The sequence below is a fragment of the Chionomys nivalis genome, chromosome 23, assembly GCF_950005125.1.
Source record: "Chionomys nivalis chromosome 23, mChiNiv1.1, whole genome shotgun sequence".
Lineage (NCBI taxonomy): Eukaryota > Metazoa > Chordata > Mammalia > Rodentia > Cricetidae > Chionomys > Chionomys nivalis.
In genome coordinates, this window is record NC_080108.1 from 29,428,494 (window position 1) to 29,441,655 (window position 13,162).

At 42.1% G+C, this 13,162-nt stretch overlaps 1 protein-coding gene across 1 annotated transcript in view; it reads left to right on the forward strand.

Annotated features, from left to right (window-relative positions):
• Window positions 1-13,162, forward strand: part of Herc2 (HECT and RLD domain containing E3 ubiquitin protein ligase 2) — a 165,121-nt gene that overhangs the window by 105,855 nt on the left and 46,104 nt on the right. The window contains exons 56-64 of the mRNA XM_057756050.1: window positions 3,500-3,675; window positions 4,882-4,993; window positions 8,087-8,168; window positions 8,266-8,409; window positions 9,742-9,832; window positions 10,098-10,275; window positions 10,459-10,540; window positions 10,628-10,799; window positions 11,416-11,560. Of these exons, the coding sequence (XP_057612033.1) occupies window positions 3,500-3,675; window positions 4,882-4,993; window positions 8,087-8,168; window positions 8,266-8,409; window positions 9,742-9,832; window positions 10,098-10,275; window positions 10,459-10,540; window positions 10,628-10,799; window positions 11,416-11,560 (1,182 nt within the window). The remainder of the gene's footprint in view (window positions 1-3,499; window positions 3,676-4,881; window positions 4,994-8,086; window positions 8,169-8,265; window positions 8,410-9,741; window positions 9,833-10,097; window positions 10,276-10,458; window positions 10,541-10,627; window positions 10,800-11,415; window positions 11,561-13,162) is intronic.

Consider the following 13,162-nt stretch of genomic DNA (forward strand, 5'->3'; position numbering starts at 1 on the left):
GTGTAGGGTGAGAGATAAAGATCTCATTCTTCTACAGGTGGGAATATAGCTGTGTCAATCCTCTGTTTACTAAGTTTTTTTTTCGGTGTTTGTTTTTGACACCATTTTTTGAAAAATAGCGGTGTGTGTTTATTTCTGAGTTCTCCGTTCTGTTTGTCAGCGTGTTTGTTTTTGTGCCAGGACCGTGTGGCTTTTGTCACTGTAGCGTTCAGTAGAATAATTTGAGGTTATATATATATATATACATATATATTATGATGCATCTGGCAGTGTTCTTTCTGCACAGAATTACTTTGGCTACCCACTTTGTTTTTATATTTCCATATGAGTTTAAGATTTATTTCTACTTCAGTTAATACATCATTGCAGTTTTGAAAAAGCTTATATTGAACCTGTTAATTATTCTTGGTGACAGAGCTGTCTTTATGACATTAGCTCTGCCAAGACAGGAGCCTGGGCGTGTTTTAGTCACCTAGTGTTGTCTTCAGTGTTTTTATACTTACCTTCTGCTGAGAGTTTATTCCTAGATTCTTTCTCTCCCTCTTTTAAGAAAATATGGTATACAGGATTTTTTCTTTTGAGTTCCTTTCTCAGCAAGTTTACTATTGCTGTATAAATAAAAGCTATTACTATTTGTGTTATCATTTTGTATACTGCATTTACCAGGTCTTCTAGTTTCCTATTAGACTCACTGTGTGTTAAGTATAGTCTTGCCATCTGCACATTAATATTTCGTTTTTAATCCCTTTTTATTTCTTTCTTGTTGCTATAGCTGAGATGATGAACACCATATTTTATAAGAATGGAGGAAGCAGGTTCTCTTGTCTTGTTCCAATTGTAGAGGAGATGTCAGTTTTCTCCATTTAGTATGGTGTTGACTCTAAGTTTGCCGTATCTAAATAGCCAATATTACTATATTGGGGTCTGTTCCATTTATTCCTAATTTCTTCAGGAACTTTTATCTTTAGTTCAACTCTGTAAATTGCCTTCTCTGTATTTATTGAGATGACGATGTGGTTTCTGTCCTTAAGTCTATTAATATGTTATATTATGTTGATTGATTTGCATATATTGAACCAACCTTTTATCTCTGGAAGGAAACCACTTTGATCAAGGCATATAATCTTATTAATGTGATTTAGACTCCAGTTTACAAAGGTGTTTTTTATATCTGTTGATAAAGAAATTAATCATGGTTCCTTTGGTTTGATATCAAGGTGATAGTGATTTAGTAAGATAAAATTGATACTGTACCTTCCCCTTTTGTTTTGTGAAATGTTCATAAATGCTGATGGGTGTCAGATTTCCTTTAAATATTTGCTATTATTCATCAGTAAACTCATCCAGTTCTGGGCTTTTCATTGTGAAGGGTTACTTATGTACTGCTTCCACTCTTTTAAAGTTATGAATTTGTTTATATTGTTAACATCCTGTAGATTTAATTCCTGTAGGTCATATGCACTTAGAAATTTTATCTCTTGATTTCCAAACTTGGAACACACATTTTCAAAGTATTCTCTAATGATCTTGTGGGTTTTATTGGTGCCTGTTTTAGTAATTTCTTTTTCAGGTTATCCCATGGGTAATGGAACATTGTACCCTTGTTGTAGGAGCTTGAAAATTTCCTTCCCCATTTCTTCAGTGAGTCACTATTCATTTAAAATGTATTGTTTAGTCTTAAAGTATTTGTGTGTTTTCTAAGGGTCACTGTGGGGTGGGTTTTTACCATCGCATTCAGGGATTATTTCTGCTCTCTGTCTGCCTGTAACATCAATTTTTAGAGAATGGCAGGATACCTGTTAAATCCACTTTCTCAGTATTTTATAGAATTTGGAGCCCGAAGATTCTGGGTATTAAATACTTACCTATAAATTTTTACTTAAAAAATTAAATAATTGTGTCCTCTTGAATTGTTCTCTTTATTAGCATATAGTGACCCTCTGTGCTTTATCACATCTATCCTATCATCTATCTGTCTGTCTATCTTCTATCTATCTATCCATCCATCCATCCATCCATCCATCCATCCATCCATCCATCCATCCATCCATCCATTGTGTGTGTGGGTTTGGGTTTGGGTTGATAGTTTTCTCACTTTTATTTCATATGAATTCAGCCATGTGGGTTGTCTTCACTTGGGTTTATATTCAGGGGGAAACTGGCTGCAGTAACATTTCTGATGTTTGGACAGTAGTACTAGTATTAGCTGCAGGAGTGAGTTCTGTGTCCCTTACTTGTCCCTATAAGATTTGGAGACAGGGACACTAGCCTCCTGGTTGGGGGAAATGTTGCAAACTCACAGGGATTAAGAGTATCAGTATTTTAAGTAGTCAGTGAAGGAACTGTGGAGAAAAATAGAGTAAGAAGGAAAGTATGTGGGTTAGAGGTTTAAAAAAAGCGGTAGAAAACAATGTATATTAGATTTAGAGAAATGAGACATGGATCTAAGAGCCTTTTCCAACATGATATAAACCACAGCATATTAATCGAATACTTAAGGTACAAAAGTATGAATATGGAAGAATTAAATTCTTAAAATGAAAAAAGATGTATGTGTATAAAATAGGTTGCTAAAATCAAAAGATTACTGATAAAAAGCCATACTGGATAAAAGAGAAGAGGTACTGTGTTCTCAGGAGTGCTTCTGGACCCTGGGAGGGGAGAGTCTGTCCCTTTGTTGTGTGCATCAGGGTCTGCCACCAACTCCATGGAGCCCCTGTACCTCCTCCTTGCTGTGACCTGGCTGGGGCTGTCACAGATCTTAGCTTTGTACCCGCGCCTGTGCTTCTGCCCCTCTACACCGTCTAGCTTGGCATTTGGTGCTTCCGACTGGATGCTGTGCCATGTTCCGGGTTTTACAGCCCCTTCCCTGGGTCTGATTCACTTGTTGTGTGTGATTTCTCAACTCCACAATCCCTACTCTTCTTTTCCGGTCAGGCACAGATTTGGCTCAGTCTCTGGCATTCTTTATACTTCTCCACTGCCTGGCTGTGAGATTACCTGTTACTTCTCCAGGCAGTGGTGGGGAAGGAGGATTTTAAGTGTTGGAAGCGTTCAGTTTCAGGTTCTTCCACCTCTTTCTAGGGTGTAATTTCCCGAGGTCTAGTTAGCTTGATGTTCTGACTCCAGTTTGAATTTCCAGCAGCTCCCACTTGTCTGTCCTGGCAGCTCTCATGCTTTCCCTGGGAGCTAGGAGTCCCTTCAGGGCACTTGTTGGCAAGATTCAGCCCTGACCATGCTCCTTGGTGTGGTCAGATGAACTAACTGGCTTCTTTGTGGGCAGGAAATGAAATCCCACTCTGTCTTCTTCCTGTTTTCTGTAGTTCTTTATGTTATTTCTCCATTTTATTCTTTGATTTCTCCTTTTATCTTGGCTTTCTTCTACCCAGACTGGTGAAATCACAGATGTATTTTGTAACCTACAATCTTCCCAGAATGTCAATGTCAGTGTCTGTCTTCTGAGTCTGAGGCGTCTGTAACTTGTCATTTTCTCATCCAGTATCACAGGTACATTGAGATCGCAATAAAGCAGTGCAGGAGCTCAGGGATCGATTGCAAAATTCACGGTCTCATCCTGCTGGGACGCATCCGGGCTGAGGAGGAGGATTTGGCAGCGGTTCCTTTTCTGGCTTCAGATAACGAGGAGGAGGAGGATGACAAAGGCAGCGCTGGGAGGTGAGAGCTTCTTCCTCTGGGACTGGCTGCCTTCTGTCCCATCCCCGGATTGTGAATCGTGCCTACTAGGATGCTTAGTCGAGTTGTCAAAAAATAATTATCTTGCAAGAAAATAAAACATAAAAAATGCACATTTCAAAAAAAAAATGACCATTAGAGAGAAGATTGGGGAAAAAAGCTTACTTTTGTTTTTAATCTGAAACGTTCTATTCCTGTTTTGGTTTAAATCCCTGTAGCTTCCTTTTGTTTTCTGTGCTAGATCATGATTTTCGGTAGACACGGTACGGCACATTCTATTGCTAGCTATTTTACTGTTAACTTAAATGTTTTAGCTTTTCTTTATTATGGTAAAATACACTAAGCCTGATTTTCCACTTCTGCAGTTTTAAGCTTACAGCTGGGTGGCATTAAGGACATGGACGTTGTTACACTGCTGACTCTGGGCTGTCTCGAGGCTCTTGTGTATAATTCTTGTGCAATCCTAGGACTTCTTGTTACCTGACTCTGTAGGTGGGGATGCCTGCTGCTGTGCTGTCATTCTGTACGTGTGTGTGCAGCAGCTTCTGTGGATCCGTCCTGCGGTGGACGGTGACACTGGACAGACTCCCCTGCATCAGCGTGGTGTTGGAGCTGGGAAGAAAGGGGTTGTGTGGGACTGCAGTGGAACATTGCCCCGACAGGAAAGCTCAGTGTTATGAAACAGGGTGTGTCAGGGGTGACGAAGATTCTTCCATTATGTGTTAATTCCATGACGTGTGTAACAAGGACTACTTTAGGCTTCCTTTGGAGTCCTGACAGAAACATTGCTGCTGATCACTTTCCTCACAGTTGAGCTTTTGTAGATGGGTTAGTGCGTGTGGGATTATTCAGACAAACGTGCAAAACACATTTCAGTGTCTCCAACACTGCTCCTGCCGTGCTGGCTTCCTAGTAGGGCCAGAGCCTTCCATAGGCGGTGGACGAAACTCAGGTGACCAAACGCATTTTGCTGTAAGTGACTTTCAGTGATGTAAGGAGACAGAGAGCAGCTCCGTCTGTACTGCTGCTCAACACATGCTCTTGTCATCAGTGCCACAGCTCTGGAGCACTTGCTTGTATACAGACTGGTGGTTTCATGTGCTAAAGCAAGTCTTTGAGATGGACTCCTTACTTGGAGGAGCTCTTTATGTTTTAAATGCTTTGTTTCTACCTTTGTTTCCTGTCTAGTCTCATTAGAAAGAAGACTGCTGGGTTGGAGTCAACAGCTACAATAAGAACCAAAGTGTTTGTGTGGGGCCTGAATGACAAGGACCAGCTGGGTGGGCTCAAAGGCTCTAAGGTACCTACCCCATCCCCTGTGCCTGATGGCAGTGCTTGCGGCTTTTGCCTGAGGCTCAGCTAGGCAGGCTCTTTAACCCTCTTTCTAGATGTGGGTTCTGAGTTCAGACTGTGAGCTGCTTCTCTCCTTTATATACAGTTGTATGGAGAGAATGCTTTGTGAGCACAGAGAAATGAGACGGTAGATCTATGCACACTTGTCATTGTGGAGTGGCTGTGGGTAGAGGCCTCCCTCCCCCCTCCACTCATTGACACACTCATTTTTTTTTAAAACGAATTATTTATTTATTATGTATACAGTATTCTTAGTATTCTGCATGTATGCCCGCAGGCCAGAAGAGGGCACCAGATCTCACTACAGATGGTTGTAAGCCACCACGTGGTTGCTGGGAATTGAACTCAGGACCTTTGGAAGAGCAAGCAGCGCTCTTAACCACTGAGCCATCTCTCCAGCCCTCACTCATTCATTTTTGTATCCTGATCATGGTTTCCCCTTCTTCCCCCTTTTACCCATTCATTCATTCACTTATCATTCATTCATTTATTCATTCATTCACTTATCATTCATTCATTCATTCATTCATTTTTACATCCTGATCATGGTTTCCCCTCACTCCTCTCCACCCAGTCCTTCCTTTCACTGTTGATTAATCCTGAGACTGCTGGGCAGTGGTGCTACACGCCTTTAATCCCAGCACTCAGGAGGTGGAGGCAGGTGAATCTCCGTGAGTTCCAGACCAGCCTGGTCTACAGAGCGAGTTCCAGGACAGGCTCCAAAGGTTTTCTGTGTCTTGAAAAACCAAACATTTGCTTCTATGCTTATATTTGATTTCACAAATAATTGAGTTAAAGGCTAATTTTTGAAGTGCTTACTCACAAAAAAGGTGACATTTTCCAAATAAAAAAATAGAGTAACTCTAACAAATAATGCATCTGAATTAGGACTGAATTAATTGTACATTGTATCTTGTTTGATGAGGTCCAAAAAACCCAACTTACTCTAATTTTTAGTATTGGGGGACAACTTCACCTGATGAGATCTGTTCTTTTTAGTCTCTGTGGTGACAACATCAGTCATGTGCCTCTGTCACCGGTATTACTAGGAAGCAGAGACTGCTGGAACTCACTTACTTGAACTAATTTATATTGTTATTTAGGCAGCCTTAGATGTCATTTATGTCCTGAGGTCACAGATCCCCATTTTGCAGTGGTTAGGTATAGGTATAGGTATATTCATGGTTAGGTATAGGTCAGGTATAGGTATATTGATGGTTAGGTATAGGTCAGGTATAGGTATATTGATGGTTAGGTATAGGTCAGGTATAGGTATAGGTATGTTGATGGTTAGGTATAGGTCTTATCTGGACCAGAGCCTTTTTTACCTCACACTTTCAGGTTATAGTCCAGTCCATTCATAATGCAAAACAAATCACCATATAATAATACAGGGTTTCTTAGGCAGGATTTTTAATTTTAACCACATCTATCACAGTGAAAAGCAGAAACATGTAATTTCCTTCCTTCCTTCCTTCCTTCCTTCCTTCCTTCCTTCCTTCCTTCCTTCCTTCCTTCCTCCCTCCCTCCCTCCCTCCCTCCCTCCCTCCCTCCCTCCCTCCCTCCTTCCTTCCTTCCTTCCTTCCACAGGGCTCACTTTATATCCCTGGATGACCTGGCACTAAGCCTGCAGTCTGGGCTGCCCTATACTCACAGAGATCTTCATCTGCCTCTGCTTACCAGACTTTGAGATAAAGGCTGTGCCACACCATGCCCAGTTAGCACAGTTTCTTATGTATGTGAGTCACAGTCAGAGTGAGCAAGGCTGTGACAGAACACCTCAAAGAAGCATTCCCATGAAGACAGGTGTGCTTCGGTCCACAATTCGAGAGGAACACAATCTGTCATAGTGGCATCAGCTTACTTACTGCATCTGAGCAGATCAGGAAACAGAGAAGACTACAAGTAGTCTGTGGTGCTGTAACCCTCCAGGCCAACCCCCAAGTATCTCATTTCTTCCACCTAACTCCCCCTTGTTGTAGAGTCTCCAGTTCTCCAGAATAGACCACGACTGGAGAGTAAATGTTCAAACACATGAACTGGTGGGGCATGTTGTCCTCAGGTCACGGCATGCTTATTTCTTCTTAGACCTTTCAGTACAAAAATGTTCACAGGTACCAAGGTAGACAGGTTTAGAGTTGTGACTTCTCTTGTCCTCATTTCAGACTCCAAGTGTTGTCCACAACTGGCTGCTCTTTGTATGTTTTCATGCATATGGCAGTTCCTTAGGCACCATATGCTTTCATTAGTCCCAAACTCATTGCTTAGGCTGGGTTGGCTGACCAGCAAACTCCAAAGGATCTAGCCACCTTTCTTTCGCAACAGTGAGTAAGCACAGGACAGCTGCCTTTCTTCTCCAGCATTGAGAGCATAAGCACTGACAGCACCACAGCTGGAGGTTTCTCTCCTGCCTGCCAGTTCGAGGCTTAATATTAATTATAAAAGTTCGACCAATGGCTTAGGCTTTTACTAGCTAGCTCTTACATTTAAATTAACCATTTCCATTGATCTGTGTATCTCCACGTGCCCCATGGCTTACTGGTAATGCTCTGGCATCTTACTCCTCCAGCAGCTCCTGACATTGCCCAGACTCCGCCTTCCCGCCTATTCAGTTTGGCTTTCCCGTCTATCTGTATTCTTCCCTGCCATAGGCCAAAGCAGCTTTATTCATCAACCAATAAAGGCAACATATATTCGCAGCATACAGAAGGACATTCCGCATCACACCACACTTGGTTCTTTTATTGAACTCTGGATTGGACTCAAATCCTCATCCTTGCATGGCGAACCCTTGACTGAGTCTTCTCACCAGCCCCTGATCTAATTGTGTTTCTGTACTGCAGACCCACTATAAGTAAATCTAATTGTATTCTTTCATCTCTAAAACACTTTAGTTTGTACTTCTAAGAGCTAAGGACTCTTGTGGTTAAGGTAATCACAGACTGACAGCAATTCTGTATATCATCTGTTAAGATCACTTAGGGGTGAAAAAGTATAAACATTCTCTTTTTCTTCCTTTGCTTTAAAAAAATCCTTCCAGATCAAGGTTCCTTCATTCTCTGAGACTCTGTCCGCTCTGAATGTGGTTCAGGTGGCTGGTGGATCTAAGAGTTTGTTTGCAGGTATGATGATTTTAGTATTGGTAAATTATGTTGAACACACATTAAACAGTGTGGCCTTTATGTTGTGAGAGCTGAGACTTCTGACTGCTCCTTGCAGTGACTGTGGAAGGGAAGGTGTACTCCTGTGGAGAAGCCACCAACGGCCGGCTGGGGCTGGGTATGTCCAGCGGGACGGTCCCTATTCCTCGGCAGATCACAGCCCTCAGCAGCTACGTGGTCAAAAAGGTAGCGGTCCACTCAGGTATGAGCCCAGCACCAGTGCACAGGGGCCTGATGTGCCTCTTGCTTTGCAAGTGTTTCAAGCCCTTCAGGAACTCTCTGAAGTATCCTTGTGTTCTTTTTTAAGTTTTGGTTAACTAGTCTGAAGAAAGAGGTGGATGATGTGACTCAATCTAAGATTAGTTATTAGTACTTAATAAAGCTTTTTGGAAGCCATCATTGTTGGCATTTCAGGTGTGTGTTGTACCTCTCAGAGGATTTGTGCTCAGTCCTGGAGCGCTTGTGTCTGTCAGACCCTGCACTTTTTAGCTATGAAACTGTAAAGTTCTGTCACTTAAATAGGGTATCTTACTATGAAAACTCAGTGGCTCCCATGAGATTCCCCAGAGCACCAATGAATTCTCAGTGTGAGAAAAGTGGTTTTCAAGCAAGTTCACTGCTGCCCCTCAGCTTCCGCTTTGGCATTACTGAAATGTTCTGAACACCGTGCCAGGTCCCGAGGGATAGAGCCGACTCTGGATACTAAACTCAATTCACACTTGTACTGGTTAGGATTCCAGAGGACCTATGTGCGAAACAAGGACTTACTCTTCTCCCCTGTTAAGCTCCTGGTAGGGTCTGCGCCCATCTGTAAGGCATCTGCCTGTGAAGAGCACTGGCCCTTCTGGCCTGTTGCTGGGGAAGGTGGCTGTAATACTCTAGCCTGTGCAGCCCTTCTCTAGAGCTGGACTTGTTGTTGCCCCTGATAGTATATGGAGTTGTCTGTTGCTGAGTCCCTGCTGCCGGGAGCCCCGTCTGCTCTGCCTTGGAGCTCAGTGGTTTGTAGATCCTTCCCTGACTATGCAGCCAGAGCTCACGCCTGTAACGTGAGGCAGAGCGCTGGGCTGGGAGAGTGTCAGGGAACAGCGTAGCTGATGTGCTTTCAGAAGAGCGGGTACAGTGTCTTAGCTGCCGCAGTGGGGCTTGTTCAGATAGTCCGCTGCCGGGACATGTGGTGGAGCTCTTGTCAAGGTGTTTGACAGTCTGCTTAATGATGTTGTCCTGTCTTCACTCCTTATCTTAGTTTGGACTTTTTATATATTTAAAGTAATGGACTTTACATGAACAGTCATTATTATTTTGCTTCTTTTCAGGTTAAATATTTTTAACAATTTTTAGTATACTAAAAGTTCATTTATTTTACATATATGTCACTCAGAAAGCTTTCTATGATAACTGAGGTGATGGTTCTGTTATTTATTTAGCTAACACATACACATCGAGCACATGCCGCCATATGCCAGGCAGATTAGGTAGCACACGGTGAACTCTTTATACATTACGTGTTGACAACCTTCCCCTGTGTATGTTGCAGGTGGCCGGCACGCTACAGCCTTAACAGTGGATGGGAAAGTGTTCTCGTGGGGTGAAGGTGATGATGGGAAACTTGGACACTTCAGTAGAATGTAAGACTCTTCCTCAATCTTGCTCATTCCTAAGAAGCTGTTAGCTAGTAATAATAGGGTATTTTCACAGTTGTTTACAGAAAATTATTGATAGAAGTTATTTATTGATATAAATATTATTATTAAAAACCGTAGATGGATACACTGTAGTTTGATCCACTTTTTTAAGGTTTGACAATTAGGGTGTCGTATATTTTTTGTTGATCAAAGATGGGCCGTCTCTGAAAAGAAGCTTGGTAAAAAGTGTACTTTACTCTTGCCCTAGGAACTGTGACAAGCCAAGGCTGATCGAGGCCCTGAAAACCAAGCGCATCAGGGACATAGCCTGCGGCAGTTCTCACAGTGCAGCCCTGACGTCCAGTGGGGAGCTGTACACCTGGGGCCTGGGCGAGTATGGCCGCTTGGGACACGGTGATAATACCACACAGCTGAAGCCCAAAATGGTGATTATACACATTTTCATTGCTTATAAAAGCTTTTTCACTTTGTTTTTTCAAGTGAAGATAAGCCTCAAGTCTGGGTTTTTAAAGACACGAACAATATACTGACTTTCAGTCTGTGGAAAAATTCCCATTGCTTTCCCAGTTCCCGTGCTTCATTCTGTTTTTACGTTTGTAATCGAGTAGGTGAAAGTCCTTCTTGGTCACAGAGTAATCCAGGTTGCGTGTGGAAGCCGAGATGCACAGACACTGGCTCTCACTGATGAAGGTAGGAGCTGGTTGAGATGCTGAGTGTCCTCTGGGTAGGGATGTAAATACTAAGAATTTACCTGAGGTGTTTGCTTTTTAAACCTAGGTTTGGTGTTTTCCTGGGGTGATGGTGATTTTGGAAAATTGGGCCGAGGGGGAAGTGAAGGCTGTAACATTCCCCAGAACATCGAGAGACTAAATGGCCAGGGTGTGTGCCAGATTGAGTGCGGAGCTCAGTTTTCCTTGGCACTCACCAAGTCAGGAGTGGTGTGGACGTGGTATGTAAGCTTCCTCAGTGTCATTGCCAAAGGCAGACTGTTTGGAGAGCCCTGGCTTTGCCCTGTGCCCAGCCTCGGCTGCTTGTAAAACTGTTACTTTCTTACTCATTTGGCATCTTTTTGTGAAAAAAAAAAAATCTATGTTGAATTGAGATTACTGATAAAATTATGAAAAAGGAAGATCTTACAGTTCATTTTGTAAAGAAATCTATAGATAATTTCACCTAGTTTGTGTGAGGTTTATATAGCTTTAAAAAAATTGTGAATTACATTATACTGGAAGCTACATGAAATAAGACAACGAAACAGACTTCTAACTTCCTTATGTCATGTCAGGCAATTATCAAGTTGAAAAGACATTCCAGATAGCGCTTGGGAGGGGGGTTGGCGGTGTGCTCTATTCCGTCTCTTTATAATCCATAGTAACTGAGTTCTTATGTGACACATGACAGCACGAGAGGTCTTCCCCGCCAAGTTAGTCTGCGCTAATTTGGATGTGGTATATATTCTGTGTGATGTTATCACTCCACTCTAGAAGGTGTGGTCGTGAAAGTGTTCCTGTAGCATTGCCAGACTGTAACCATGTAGTGATCCGGAACTGCTGCTTTGTCCCCAGGGGCAAAGGGGACTACTTCAGACTGGGCCACGGCTCAGATGTGCACGTGCGGAAGCCACAAGTGGTGGAGGGACTGAGAGGGAAGAAGATCGTGCATGTGGCGGTCGGAGCCCTGCACTGCCTGGCGGTCACAGACTCGGGACAGGTGAGGCTCAGTGACCTGTGGTAAGGGCTCTAGGAGTGCTCGGCGGGTTTAGTGCTTGTCTTGTCCAGACTGGAGGACGCGCTAACACCCAGCCTTCGGAAGTCTGGAGCCGGAGAATAGCTAGTTGCAGGCCAGCCTACGTTACATAGTGAGTTCTGGTGGGCCAGCCTGGGTCACATTTTCAGCATGCCACACCAAGAAAATAAAAACAACAAATATCCCTTAGACTCCTGAAATGCTTAGGTGAGTTTAATATTAGGTTAGTGCAAAAATAATCACGGTTTTTGTGTTGAAATTTGCCATTTGATACTGAATTATATTCTAAATAAGTTTATTATGTTTATTATACATAATTCTTACTTTTTTATAATCATTTTATCTGTGGGTGTTTATGTCTGTCTGTCTATCTGTGTGCACACATGTATAAGTCAGAGGGCAACTTTCTAGAGTTGGTTCTCTCACCATGTGAGGATTGGAGATTGAGCTCAGGTTGTCAGTCTTGTCCACAAGGACTTAATGCTGAGCCTCTCAACGATCCCTATCATACATCATTTTACCTCTCTCTCTCTCTCTCTCTCTCTCTCTCTCTCTCTCATTCTCTCTCTCTTTCTCTCTCATTCTCTCCATACACATATACATATATGTATATGTGTGTATATATATATATATATGATGACTTATACTTGTCATTTATTTTATACTATTGAAATGATACTAGACAAAACCAAGTTTTAGTGATTTTCTTACTCATTTCATTTGCAAAAATGTGTCTTTTGGCTGTAATGGTTTCCATTTTGATTAATAAATACTTGCTTTGAACCTATTTACAGTAATTTAAAATTCATGCTTCAAAACTGTAATCTGTTTTGCGCCAACCTAATATTGGAGAACTGTTAAGGTGGAACAGAGTTCATCTTGTTTACTGGTGTATTGCTTAACTGTTAGCACAGGTTGTGGGGGGGAATCTTGGCAAACCATCCTTTACATTTTGAAGTCCATGCTAGAATATAAAAATTATTGAAAATACTCCCACCCCTAAGCTATTAGCAGCTTTTACTTTGGGGGGGGGGGAACCTGATGCTTGATAGAAGCTATACCTATATAAGAGAGGCTGTACTTAGATGATAGAGGCTATACCTACATAATAGAGACTGTACTTATGATAGAGGCAATAGCTACATAAGAGAGGCTGTACTTACATGTTTGAGGCTACACCTACATAATAGAGGCTGTACTTATATGATAGAGGCTGTAGCTACATGATAAAGACTGTGCTTACATAATAGAGACTACACCTACATAATAGAGACTGTACTTATATGATAGAGGCTATAGATACATAATAGATGCTGTGCTTATATGATGGCTACACCTACATAAGAGAGACTGTAGTTACGTGATAGAGGCTGTACCTACATAATAGAGGCTGTACTTACACAGTAGAGGCTATAGCTACATAATAGAGACTGTACTTACATGATAGAGGCTGTACCTATGCAACATAGGCTGTATTTACATGATATAGGCTATACCTACGTAAGAGAGGCTGTACTTACATGATACAGGCTATATCTACGTAAGAGAGGCTGTATTTACATGATA